Source organism: Fukomys damarensis, unplaced genomic scaffold, assembly GCF_012274545.1.
Source record: "Fukomys damarensis isolate Sample0158 unplaced genomic scaffold, DMR_v1.0_HiC HiC_scaffold_37, whole genome shotgun sequence".
NCBI lineage: Eukaryota > Metazoa > Chordata > Mammalia > Rodentia > Bathyergidae > Fukomys > Fukomys damarensis.
This window is the reverse complement of record NW_022900949.1, coordinates 54,353,345-54,367,969: the sequence shown is the minus strand read 5'-3', so window position 1 is coordinate 54,367,969 and position 14,625 is coordinate 54,353,345. Positions and strand designations below refer to the sequence as shown.

The following is a 14,625-nucleotide window of genomic DNA, read 5'->3' as shown; positions in this document are numbered from 1 at the left end:
TTTTTTTTTTTTTGGTACTGGGGATCGAATTCAAGACCTTGTGCTTGCCAGGCAGGTGCAGTACTACTAAGCTAAATCCCTGGCACTCTGAACATCTTGTAAGGAAGTATTACCTAGGGTGCTGTGGGCTCCTTCCAGAGATTCCTTCTAGGTTCTTGTCCTGAATAAAGAATTGGTCAAGAAATGCACATGACTGACAGGTCATGCCCACTTGTCCAGCTGCTTTGCCATGCCCTAATCTTCTGCCTCAGAGGATTCACTAAAGAAATCCAACTACCTGCACAAATATTTGGGAAGGGTGGGAGGCACCTTAGGGTTTGTCTAGGTAGTGAACTTGTGAAAAATCCTCAGGTTACTGTTCCCATCCTCAGCTTGACTGTGAGCAGGCAGAGGGTAGCATCACAGGGCCCTGAGGCTTAGCAGAGGGCTTCTGCATAGCAGGGGCCTAAAGCCTTTTTCTTGGACCCTTTCATGTGAAAATATTATACATGCAGGGAAACCAAAACCCAAAGAGGTAATCTGATCAAGATCACAATGGAGATTTCCAGCTGAGTCATGACTCAGCTAAGTCCTTGCTGCTCCATCACTGGATACTTCATAGAATATTTACTGCGACTTCCTTATCTATGGGCAAAGGGTTGTGGGGCATCTTAATGCCCTCCATGCTTGTTGTGGTGGTGCAATTCTGTAATCCCAGTAATTGGGAGTCCGAGGTAGTTGAAGCCAACTAGGACTACACAGTAAGTTCAAGACCAGCCTGGACTACACAGTGAGACCCTGTCTCAAAGCCAAACCAAACCAAACCAAACTTCTCCTTACCCTTCAAAGTCACAAACTAGCAAGGGAATTAGATAAATCTTTAAAAATTAGATAAAATATGTATTGGTACTTAATATGTGATTTAAGTGGAGCTGTCTCCTAAGAACCAGTAACATGAACACAGATAAGACACAAAAACCTGCTCCTTCTGGAGTTGTTTGCATCTCAGGAAACAACCTTGGCTATTGGATCTTCTAGATTCTTTTCTCACACGTTCCATCTGCCAACAAAGTCTACTGATTCTACCATCGAACATAACCAGAACCTGACTACCCCTCACCTCATGGCTGCACTACTGGCTTCCCCACCGGCTTGTCTCCTTGAAACTTTTACTCAAAAGTGATCCAAAAGACGTAGATGGCATGTCACTCAGTAGCTCCTTGGCCTGGTCCCTGCCCATCAGTCTCCTCACTTATCCTGTTTTGGCCACACCAATACCTTTGCTCTTTTTGATCACAAAAGACCAAACTTCATCTGAGGATATGTATGAAGAATAAGGACCAAAGACCTCTGAACAATTGGCCGGTTTATCTTGAGGCGTGCCAAGGCCACCAAACAGGGTATCCTCTGAAAGGTTTGCAGAACTCCAGCACTAGCTCCTGGTGTGCTGTGAAGAATGCACGCCAGCACTGCCAATTTATGTCGTTTCTTGTGTAATGAAGATACTTTGCTTGGCCTGTTCCTCATTTTGGAGTCGTATGATTTGGAAAGGGAAGTCTAGCTCCTCCCCTGAAATACTAGCTCGTTTGCATCATAGAATGGAACCTTATGTCTGATATTTCTTACAAGTTTTATTCCACACCTGGGAAAGCATCAGGATCTGGTGTTTCAATAAAAATAAGATCTTCTAAGATTTAGAACCTTAATCCTGCCTTGAGAGCCTTATTAAATACCTCTGGAGTCAAAGGGCTGCTGTATTTTATGGAAGGTTTATTTAGGGATGATAAAGGGGTGCCTCAGAAAGATCCTGACTTCGCATGTTAGGGGCATAGATTATGTAGCAACCTAGTCTTTAGAACTGTCACTTTGTGTCCTCTAGATATTCATTAAAGTGGCACAAGACAGTCAAATTCTAAAATCCAGAAGGCTGAAGCATAGAATGCCAACTGCAGGGTGAGGTAACCTGTTGTGGTCAATGTGGGACCTGAGGAAATAGAGGCTTTGATGGTCTTTTTTGAGAACAGAAAGTGGGCTTCTTCAAAAAAGTCAAACATAGGCACAGCTCTAAATCAGTCACCCAGATGGGAGTGGAATTTATTCCTCTACAAGATATGTGCGTGCTGCTTGGAATGACAGGAGTTTGCATGCTACCTGAATACTTAGGTCCTCAGAGCAAAAGGTGAATGAATGATCGAAATGGAGCACAGTCCATCAAAACTCAATCAAGACAGGTAAAAATCTAGTTAGGTGAGCCTTTCCAGTTTGCTTTCTTCTCGTTATTGGAGATTTTGCACCTCCATTATTTCTTTTTAATAGGCAAGGTACAGTGATTTTAAATAAGAAACTCTAAATCAGTAAGTCAAATCTCACAAAGAAAAGACAGGCTTCTTGTAATTTATTTGAGTTATTTTCAAGCGACAGTTACAAAAGTTTTAAATTTTTATAATACTCTCGATAAGAAAATAAAATTTAAATAAAAATACATTCTCAACAATACAATATGGTTACACAAATTCACTGTATTAAGTTTGATAACTTACATTTTCAAACTGGACACTTGTAAAAACCAATATTTACTAGCAACATATTAATTTCCAAGTTAAAAATGCAAACACTGTATCAATCAAGATTGGTAATTTAACTCTAGAATGAGTCTGGTATTTTTCATATACCGCAAGGACACCTAAAAGTTTATGCACAATTCTGTCTTTACAGGAGGTACCATTAGAGCAAATTAAAGGTGCTTAAAAAAAAAAAACAAAAAAAAACCAACCAAAAAACTTTTTCAAAACCTGGCATGAAAGAGCTTTTCTAGTAAAGAATGAAACCAGGTTTCAGAAGATGAAACAACAGCTACATCATTTGTCTTTTTTTTTTTTTTTAAATAAAAAAAGCCTAGTTTTGACATGTAACCATTACTTGTGATATTAAAAACATACTTTTTTGGCAAATAAAATAGTTTGACTTGATAAAGTTATATTCCTGGAAATAAAAACATTTGCTACTGTCCATGATCTTATCAAATGAATATTAAAAAACAAGCTAAACAAAAACAAGCAACAAATCATCATAATTTCAATTAATGGAAATGGCTAAACCAAGAATTAGGACTGGTGTTTTTAGCAAGAGTTCTCCCATATCCTTTTCTGTCCTCCCTGGGGTTTTCAAGTGTTGGGGGGAGAAGTAAGCTGCCATGTACTTTTAAAAAAGCTTTTGGGAAAGGGAGAGAAAGCAGATCAGGTACAGTAAACCTTAAAGCACTCATGAGTAACAGCAGAGTAAGGAGGCCTCCAGAGCAAGGACTGTGGTTGCCTTATGGTCCTACTGATATAGTTACTTATTGCAAAATATTTTCAAAGAAAATTTATTTCACATTTCTCTTCTAAGGCTGTGCTAAACTGATTATTTCCATTCAAATTATTCATTCAAATATGCTGTGTGAAGAAAAGAGCCAGATGACTTCAAATGCATTGTTATGTAGGAGAGCAGTGGTTTGTTCCTTTGACCTTTCTTGGATATTTAAAAATAATTATAGTTAGGGATTTGATATTAGAAAGGCTAGAAGTGTATTTCTTTTGGCTACTCCCCAAGAAGCTAAACTCCCCATAACAAAAATCCAGCAGATCAAGAAGCCACCAAGCAGTAATAAGTGATACACAGCAATGCTCACATATCCTTTTATAGGCAGACATTTTAGAGAATTTTAAAAGGATTTTTTTTTTTTTTGGTATTGGGGATCGAACTCTGGTCCTTGGGCTTGCAAAGCAGGTGGTGAAACCACTGAGCTAATCCCTGGTCCCATTAAAAGGAACTTTAATCTGAATGAAATTCACGAGAGGGTTATTAAATGGTTAAACTTTTTCACATAAATTAGTATAGTTCATGGAATCTATAGATTCATAAAATTTAAAGGATTCTTCCAGACTTTACAATGAGCCAGGAGTAATAACCAATCATAAAGCAAAATAGTATTGATTCTTAAATAAAGCCAACTGATTTTTACAATTCACATAGAGAAATACATTGCTCAATTAGGATCACTAATGGAACAACCTGGATTGTGTGCCAATGGTCTTTAAAAATAATGACCTAATAACAATACAATTTAAAAATACCCACCAATAATATAATTGGCAAACATATTGTGAAAAATAGCTTATACTCAGGGAGATTAAAAAAAAAGCACTACTGGCTAGACTTACATTAATAAGTCACAGTTTTAAACAGGAACATATTTAAATACTCCAAAGTTCAAGGTACCACATTTAGAAAATGTTCTGAATTAAAAAAGACAAACTAAGAGTACCACAATTTTAATACTGATGAAGCAAAGTATATTCCTCCTCTTCAAGGTGGCAACTTGCTTCGACTGCTTATTTACAGTTATAGTTTTTAGGACAAAAGTAAATTATTAAGGAAAAATAAGATTCAAACCAAATTCCATTTGGCTAGCAGGCAATAAGGAAACAGCAAAGAAATATAAACATTTTCAGGAAAGTACTATTTCTAGATTTAAACACTGATCATTCAACTGATCATAAAGATAGATACTGTGGAGTATCTAAAGTATAATCTGGGTTGGCCAGATTATTAAAGTGCGCCAAGTGACTGTTCTCGAGTTAGATCTCAACCTAACACTATGAGGAAGGCGTCTTTACGATGCCCTTATTATAACACAAAGTAGCAGGTGAGGTCAAGTGATCTCCCCACCACCTTCTTTCACTGTTTACTTTGTCTTCTTGTTCAGAAGAGATGCCCTTAGAAGTCATGTTAATCTGAATTCTCAAATTAAAAAAAAGAAATGAGTACCTGATATTTAAAACAATGAAAAACTTTTAGTGGTTTCATTTTATTTCATCTGCCAACACTCATCCCAAATGTAAACATGATGTACACAATAGCACATATTCCCTGATTCCTCTGAATTCTGTTTACAACTTTCCATAGGCAAAAGGATCTACCAACTTTCAAGAATGCTCTGGCAGTTTTCTAAAGTTTTTCTTGCTGTCTCTAATGTAACCTGTAATAATGAATAGACCACAGGGAAAATTTTTTTCTTTTACAAAAGAGGGAGCGTTTAGGTGAACTAATGGAAAGCTCTGAATTGACATGGATTGAAATTTTCTAGTAAAATACATGTTGGCAGTATAGAGCAGGCACTAATGGTAGTGAAAAAAAGTCCACAGAACAGTGTTATAAGAAGAGATGGTTTCTTGCTATGGAGAAGTACTCCCTTTGTTAAAAAGCTTCTTTAGGAAACTTCTTTAGAAGATTCTATTACGAAGTTGCAGAAACATGAATTTGGACACATACGATATGAAGGAAATCTTGGATTTCAAATTCTCTAGTAATACATTAAAACCAGGACTTCCAAACAGTTAATTTCAATCATTAAATATTAAATATAATGTGAATGCAGGTGATACTAAAGCCAATGTTCATTCTTAAATACTATGAACAAAACACATGAAGAATTGAAAAACTTCAAGAAAAAAGAGTATTTTCCAGTTCTTCTGAATCAATTGGTCAAACGCTTATGATGTTTTTCCAATGATTGGATTTTCCCTAGAAAACAGTAAAAGAAAATAATTGTTTGTAAGTTAAAAAATATAAAATTAAAAAAGTGATAAAGAACTCATGAAGCATTTCATAATTTTTGATGATCTTTTAATCCCATGCTTTTCATAAATATAATTACTGCATATTCACTGCCATGCTGAATCTTGTTTCATTAATTCAACAACTATTAACTGAACACTTCATTAAATTTAAGGCACTATTCTACAAGCCAAGGATATATTAGTGAACAAAACAGATGAAACCTTTGCTGTCATGGAGCTTTACATTCTGGCAAAGAAAAATATAAGCAAAAACATTTAGTACAAGAACAGGCTGGTATTTTTTATTTTATTTTTTTTAGACCAGGGATCAAACCTGGGTCCTTGTGTTTGCGAAGCAGACAGCAGAACCACTGAGCTAAATCCCCAGTCCTTGGCATTTTTTAATGAACACTCGGCAGGGGGATAGTGTGTATGGGTGTGGACGGGGTACTATCTAAGAAGGATGGTCAAGTGTTGGCAAGGACTTCACATGGAAACTTCTCAGGGCTCTAAGAAAACTGGATTACTGATGCTGGAAAGAGAACCAATTTTACTAATATAAAAGACAGTTAGATGTTTACAATTAAACCTTCTTAATGCACTAAGCTTTTTATGCAGGAAGATTACAAATATTTAAACCTGTCAAAGTAAATTTTAATGTTTACAAGTAAAAAGTATTAATGCCTATAATTTTCAGAGTATTAAAATAGTGGGAGTCAGGATTCAGAGTCCTCCTACTAATCCTTAACTTAGGTCAAGGCATTTAATATCCCTGCGTCTCAGTTTCTCTAGCTATAAAGTGGAGATAAAACCACGTTGGACTAATGTGAGGATCAATGAGAAAGTGATATACACTGTGGCAAATATTGTTATTTGCTGATCCAACAACCAAATCTTATCTACTTTGTTGTAAATAAGACCCTGATTTTGGTTTAGTACTGGGCAGCCCTGTTTCAGGGAAGGCTTGAGTTACTCTAGATGGGCTCTTTTCTTTTGGTAAGAAGGAACAGACCAGAGAAAAATATGGAGCTCTGAAATACTGTAGCTAATCTGTGACCATGAGGAAGGAAGCTTGAAGAAGACAGAAACCATCTCGAGGATGGATGAACAACAGATTGTCGTAGATGACAGTGATGAGCAGTTGAATTAACCAGTCATAAATAGTAGGACTTAATTTGTGAGACTAAAAAGTTTCTTGCTACTTCAATCAGGATTTTGCTACTTGTTGCTAAATGCAATCTAAACAATATGATATAAAATAATGTAGGCACAGGGCTTAGGTGGAGTAAGTTCCTGATAACTGTAAACTATTCCTTTTTTATCTATTGTATTCGCTTCTGTAAGATGGATTCACACAATCAACTGTGAAATACTTCCAGCACTCCCATGGCTGGTCTTAAGTACTTTAATATTCAAGTAATAAAACTCAACATAACACTTGAAGTGGTGGTAAAAGTGCAACACAAACACAATGAATTGATAGCTGAGCTGAAAAAGACCAGGAGTGCTGTGAGTATGAGTTGTAGAGAAATTACATAAGATAAAGACTCTGGGCTTGGTCTTGACAGAGGTGGGCAAGCAAGAGGCCTGAGGGCAGGTACAGGAAAGGCAATTTCAAACTGTGTAGAAGTATGTTTATAGTAATTTAAAAAACACTTACTTGCTCCCATATTTTGCACTACTTGATCTTTTCTTCCTATACTTTTCATGAGGTTCATCCAGCTTCTCTATGATGCTTTTTATTTGTTGAATTGTCTTAAAGGTTGTTACAGAATCCTCAATTACAAAGTTAGAATAATCATCAGGCTCTTTCTGTGGTCCTTGATAGACAGCTATAGTTCCACAAGCCTCTACAAGGAATAGCAAAATCTGATCAGAAAACTCAATTCCATAAATGTAACTTGTAGTATAAATAAAAATTGTCAAGTGTCTCAAGTTGGAGGGATTTCCATTGGCAGTGCACAAATGACTAAAATATACAAATTTTATTAAGTATCACATTTGTAAAAACAGTAATTTCATTTCACAAATATCTATCAAAATATCCCTTTTGGGATTTTATGAATTTCATTAAGTAATATTTTGGAAAGTCTAATTTATAATGCCAAAGCCACACTTCAGGAATTGGTAATAAAAGATGTTATTATAAAAATACACTGGTTGTGTAATTACCTTCCATCTTCTGCAGTTTTAGCAAACTGAGGGTAAAAAGGGAATAAATTCTTTCTGTTTCTCTATCTTCATCAATATCTATCTGAATGTCTGCAGGGACACCTCTGTAAAAAAGAAATTAAAGACACTGGAATCAAGAGATGGAGGAAGGGGGAGAGGAAGTAAAAAGAATTAAGAGGTCTTATGTACATATACAACTCATGAATGTAATAAGAATAAAAATTTAAAATTAAAAGAAAATAAAGACACTGGACAAAAGTAACGTAAACATGTCAAAAACTTCTGATGATTTGAGACTAAGATTTGAATAAGAAAAAGAGAGTTTAGATGTGCTATGTACATGTACCAACTTCCCCACAATGAATGTAATCATCAGGTATTACAAAAATGTACTACTAAAGAATAACAATTTTGCAAAAGAAACTTTAGAAATTTAGTTTCACTGATAGTTAAAAACAAAACAGAGCCAAGAGTTTGGTCATTATGTGACTAATTATAAGAAGGAAATTATTATTTTTGGTGGTGCTAGGGATCAAACCCAGGACCTCATGCATGGTAAAGCAAATGCTCTACTACCCACCTACATTCTCACCTCTAGGAAGGGGGATTTTATTTATTTACTTATCTTCTCATTGAGTTTATTGGTACATTTTAGGTATACAGTACAGTTACATTCATCGTTGGGATCTTGTATGACAGGTCCATTTTTTCATTTTCTCATTTTGTTTCTTTTCCCTTGTTTCCTTTCCTCCCACTTCCCCTAAGGAAGGGGGATTTTATTTATTTACTTATCTTCTCATTGAGTTTATTGGTACATTTTAGGTATACAGTACAGTTACATTCATCGTTGGGATCTTGTATGACAGGTCCATTTTTTCATTTTCTCATTTTGTTTCTTTTCCCTTGTTTCCTTTCCTCCCACTTCCCCTAAGGAAGGGGGATTTTAAAGTAAAATAATTTTCATAATCCATGTTTCATCACAAAATAAATACACTATTACTTAACCCTACAGACCTATACAATGGCTACAATGGCTATTCCACACAATTAGATACAGAATGCTAAGTACCCTTCTTCCTTGATATCTTGTCCAAGCTTGAACTTTTTTTTTTGGTACTGGGGATCAAACTCAGGACCTTCTGTTTGTGAGGTAGGTGTAAGCACCACTGAGCTAAATTTCCAGCCCTGAACTGTTTTTTTTTTTAAACTGGTGGTGGGAAGGATTGAACCCAGGTCCTTGGGCATACTAGGCAAGTACTCCACCACTGAGCTACAGTCCCAGCCCTGCAGTTTTATACTTGTATTTAAACATTGGCTTAAAAAAGAAAAAACTTAGAAAACTTTAGTACCCCAAAAAGAAATCCTGCATCCATTAACACTATATGTCTCCATTACTTCAAACACAGCCACTACCAATCTACTTTGTCTCTATGAATTTACCTATTTTGGACATTTTGTAATATAAAAATTTTCCAAATAATATGTGGACTTTATGTCTTGCTTCTTTCATTTAGCATAATGTTTTCAAGGGTCATCCATATTGTAGCATGTAGCCAAATAACAGTCTACTGTATTGCTTTTTTTTTAATCAGTGAGAAACTTACGCAGTACATGGCTTGCAGCCTGGAGTGTTTTCGCTAGTCTCCTGACAGCACAGCCAGATTCCATTTAGATATGCAGAAGGATGAAAAGAACTAAGTCTATTCTGATTGCATCGGCTCACTCTGCAGAGTACGTCTATCCATTCATTAGCTTCCACACAATTGTTTGCCTGGACGTAGAGTGGTTTCTCGGTATGTATCACTTGGAACATCTTCACAGGCAATTAAGATAAAAAGTTAAAGAAAGTCTTAAAAACCAAAACATAATATACAAATCAGACAAAGTATGTAACAGAGATCTAATTTACTTGGCTAGATAACCTCTGCTAAGATATCCTATCATTATTACTTTTCAAGCAAGTTAGTTACAAGGACAACTGAAGTTACATGATATTAAGCAGTACAACAGAATATAATTTTTAGAGTCATACATGTTCAAAAGAGGAATGGCCTATCATACTAATAATAGTAAAATGGAGGGAATTTCAGATGATTAAAGGCAAAGCAATGAAGAAATCCTCAGGAGTAAGGACATGGTCTTGGTTGACTTGAGTGTATTATAGGAACTGAGTGATAACAGAAGACAAAGTACCACAGATAGGTTGGACTATGTTACTTAGACTTCATAGTAATAGAGAGAAGTCTGATAAGTAGGGAAAGTAGTTTTAATTTAAACTGAGAAAAATATTCTTAATAAATTGCACAGACTTTGAGGTAGCAACATTAAAGGACAATTTTAAAGCAATTTGAGCTAGCGATTTATAAGCTATTAGTAATTATAATAATTATAAGCTATTATGGTAAACATTAAAACAAGTTAAAAATATTCAACTAAGTTTTATGTGTATGCAGTTTAAAAATACTTTAAGTATTTATTTATATGACTTACATTTTTCTTGTTGAAAGAACTCTCCTCTAATTTTTCCACAGCAAGAATGTTTCTTACTGGAATTGTATAAATTGCATCTTTGCCTAAATAATAAAAGACAAAATTAAAACTATTTCATCAGAATTACAAAGGTAAGAGGCTAATTCTGTAAGGTTTAAGCTCTTTCTCTTGATGGCAAGAGTATATATAACCTACAGTAATTTTCTAGGTATAGAAATATATGTAAATATTTTTGTATTGTAAGAAAAGATGAATTTTGATAGTTTTTGTAGTGACTTACTTTTTTCAATATAAATTTTCAAAGAAAAATGTGGAAATAAAATTTATCTATATAGAACATAAAAATGCTACTAATTTTATAACTAATTATATGAAAACCGAAACAACTAAAATACTTATCAATAAATACTCATTCAAATAGAGGCTGAAACAGGGCTAGGGATTTAGCTCAGTGGTTCCGCTGCCTGTCTTGCAAGTGCAGTGTCCCAAGTTCGATCCCCAGTACCAATAAAAAAGGCTTTCATGGGAAAATATGACCCACCTAAGTAGATTTTTCTATTTTTCCAATCTATTAATTAAGGTATTAACTTTCAAAACAATGTTTTTAAACTAAAAACTGTTTATGACTATCACATATTGGCTGGTTAGATAACTAAACAAACATAATGAGAAAGGCAGAACACAAATGCAAAAACTATCTGATAGAGTAAATCCTTAACCTAATTTAAGCATTTGGGAATTAGCCAGGGAAATTTGAGTTTGTTAAAGCCGCTATATAATAAGGCATGAGAATAAGCTGTATCTCAAAAATTATGGAAACTAGAGGCACAAATGTATTTGTGATTTCTGGTCACTTCCCAATACTATTCTTAGAAGATCAAAGTTTTGCTTTTATTTTCCCTTCAAGTGTTGTTTCTTCCTTTTTCTGCTGTTTGTTTTTTTCTTCTTCTTTCTTCTTTTTACCCCTTGGTACCAGGGATTGAAGGCAGGACCTTGCGCTTTTGAGGCTTGGCGCCAGTGAGCTAATCCCTGGCCCTAAAGTTTTGTTTTATTGACTTACAAATTGAAGCGCTAGAGGTTAAGAACTTTACATTTTGTATTATTCAACAGACTGATGTACAGCTTTTTTGGCAAAGAAAATTATTTGGCTAGTAAAGTGTTCTTTTGTCTTGAATAGGAAGGTTAATATAGAATATATGATAATCCAGTTTCCTGGTATAAAATCTAAAATTTAAAAAATTCAAGTCTGGGGATTTAGCTCAGTGGTTTGGTGCCTGCCTCACAAGCACAAGGACCTGAGTGTGATTCCTGGTACCTCCCCCAAATCACACAGATATGATATATATATATATTTAAAAGAAGTATACTGAATTCCTACTATATGGCAAGCACTGTGCTAACCACTTATTATAAGACAGTAAAGAGAACATATAAGATGCCTAATGGAATCTTTATTTAGGTCTGGAAAGATGACAGAAGATAAATACTAACTAAAGGTAAATGCTACAATAAAAATAAACTGAGGCGATGTGATAGAAGCAACGGGGAAGCTACTTTAGGTGGCAATGAAAAATTTTTGAGAAAATGAATTTATACTTAATAAATATTTAAAAATAAGTATAAATCATAAGTGTACAGGAAACTAAGAAAAGCCTATCTACAAGCTCCTGGAACTGAAGGAAGCCACAGCCCAAGCCACATGTAGGACAAGATGTCTGCAAAAATAGGAGCACTTAAGGGAGAGTTTCAAGCCAGGGGCAGTGGACACAGACAGCTGGAGTTGGAAGGACTCAAGACAAAAATCAGGACGAGTAACAGGTAAGTGGAATTTGGAACAGTGGGGTCACACATCTACAGGCTAGGGCAGCTAGGATGCACAGTGGGCTGCAGAGTTGGGCAATGTCACAGAGAGCTGCAGACCCTCAGGAGACAAGCATCAGTACTCCTACCCCTCAGCAGCTTGTTTTGTGCAATCCTTATGACCACTGGTGCTAAGCTCCTAAACACTCAACTAGGTGAATATTTGGTAAAGGACAAAAATGAGCAAACTGTCAAGATAATCACCAAAAACAGATAAGAAAAGGCAGCATTCTGAAGGAGACACACATGTGACAAACAGGACACCAGTGAAATCAGGAGTATAACAAAATGGGTCAGAGGAGACATGTCTTTGGGTATTGATTTACATAAAACACCACAAATATAAAATGTTTAAATTTTACAGGTACATTCTATCTTTAGATTTTCTGAATAGACAAGGCATGTACACAGCATAAAATTACTGTTTTTGTTCATTTCTGGGCACAACATAACACTGAATCTGTATAGAAAGCATGTATGTTGCAGGTACACATTCTGTCATGTTACCATTAGGGTCACTTTCATAGTTAATGTAACTGGAATAAACTGCAATGTGAATTTGTAAAATGGAAGATTATTACTGTGGATTTGCCAAAATACAGAAGTACACACATGCATGTATACATACACACACACACACACATACCCCTCAGAAAATAAAAGTAGATACACTTAGAATAATAGTGGATACATGTAGAAGTTTCAATATTTGACTAATAAGAATTCAAGAAACAGAATCAGCCAGGCATGGCGGTGCACACTGATGACACTGAGGCAGGAGGATCACTATGAGCAGCCGGGGGGGCGGGGGTGAGAGAGAGAGAGAGAAATTTTTTTATCCATTTTTTATACCCCCCTTTTTTCGTGTTGCTTATTACTTTTACCATATTTTATTTTTTTATTCTTTAACTGGATTTTTAATCTAATTTTTCTCATTCAAGTCTTTTAAAAAATTTTTACTTCTTCCATTTTTCCTTTCTCTGCTCCCTCTACTTTTATTACTTTTTAATTAGTTTTTACTTTAAAATTTTTTTTGTTTTAGTTTACTCCATATTATTGCTGCTTTCTTTTCTATTGCTAATAATAGTGTAGTCACTAATGTTAAATTGGTTTTTAATGTATGTCAATATGGGTTTGTTTTTGTGTTGTCATCATTACTGTAATTTGTTTTCTATAAGTGGTGCTGGGGATCAAGCCCTCAAAAGGTTGGTCAGTAATAAGACTCACATAAAAGTAGAAGAGATACACATCCCCCAAAAGAGCAAAATCTCAATAAACACTAGACACATGAAAAAACAAGGCAACATGACTCCTCCAATGGTCCATAACTTGTCAGTAACTGAACACCAAGATAGTGAAGTGGATGAACTGCTAAAGAATTCAAAATACTTAATTTCTAAAATGACTAATTAATTCAAGAAAGCTACAAATGAAGGAAGACAATGCAAGATATGAAGGAGCAATTCAATAAAGACAGATCTTCAAAAGGAAATCTTGGAAATAAAAGTGCATTAACAAATAAAAAACTCAATAGAAAACTTTACCAGCAGACAGGATTAAACAGAAAACAGAATTTCAGGGCTTGAAAATATGATTGATAATTATCAGATTCAGACACTAATAAGGAAAAAATATAAACGACATTCAAAAACTCTGGGACACAGTTAAAAGACCAAACCTAGAATTTCAGAGGAGGATACAGACTAATCACAAGAAATTTTATTTGATAAAATAATAACATAAAACTTTCCAAATTTTGGGAATGATATGGGCATCCAGATATACGAGGCATTTAGAACTCCAAACATACGTGACTAGGAAAGAATTTCTCATTACATTTAAACTGTACAGTGATACCTCATTTGTCAAATTCAATTTATTCTAAATTTGTATTTGAACACTGAAAAGTTCGAGAACAGAACATATTTTTCACGTAAGACACAACAGAAAACTAAATAACTGGTGCTGAGGTCCTAAATTTACACTTATAAACTGATTTTTCCAGGACTTTCACAAATTTTGCAATAATTTCTTTAATTTTATTGCAGTACTCACAGTTTTCCTCTTAGCTTTTAGCTGGTACCACTAACCTTCTTTGGAGCCATGGTTATGATATTTTATACAATGTGCAAAAAAGAAAAAGCACGATGACAAATGTTTTAAGGCACTAATGCAAGCATTATATGTTGTCTGGGCAAGAGCAGAACTTAGACTCCTTCATGTCCAAGGTAAGACGCAACATGACTCACGCATGACGTGTAGTTTTTTCAAGTCAGATTTTTGCTTCGACTATCAAGCAAAGTTAGGAACACTGAGCAGATTTTTTTTGAACTCTGCTATTCAAACAGTTGAAAATTTGATCTTGGACCTGTTTGACAAGGTATCACTGTACAGATATTTCTTGTTCAATGACCTACCTGTTTAACAACTTCTGACCCACCACTCAGACTTAAAACCCAGCCTGTTGTACACTTCTATACATTGTATAGCCTTTTTTTTTTTTTTTTTTTTTTCCGTGACACCA

The 14,625-nt window shown here is 35.0% G+C and overlaps 1 protein-coding gene across 1 annotated transcript in view; it reads right to left on the bottom strand.

Annotated features, from left to right (window-relative positions):
• Positions 1-2,382: 2,382 nt before the first annotated feature.
• The window catches only part of Rasa2 (RAS p21 protein activator 2), a 203,036-nt gene continuing 190,793 nt past the window's right edge, over positions 2,383-14,625 (bottom strand). The window contains exons 20-24 of the mRNA XM_019205121.2: positions 10,242-10,324; positions 9,356-9,564; positions 7,752-7,855; positions 7,240-7,429; positions 2,383-5,544 (exon numbers count right to left, since the gene is read on the bottom strand). Of these exons, the coding sequence (XP_019060666.1) occupies positions 5,514-5,544; positions 7,240-7,429; positions 7,752-7,855; positions 9,356-9,564; positions 10,242-10,324 (617 nt within the window). The 3' untranslated portion in view covers positions 2,383-5,513. The remainder of the gene's footprint in view (positions 5,545-7,239; positions 7,430-7,751; positions 7,856-9,355; positions 9,565-10,241; positions 10,325-14,625) is intronic.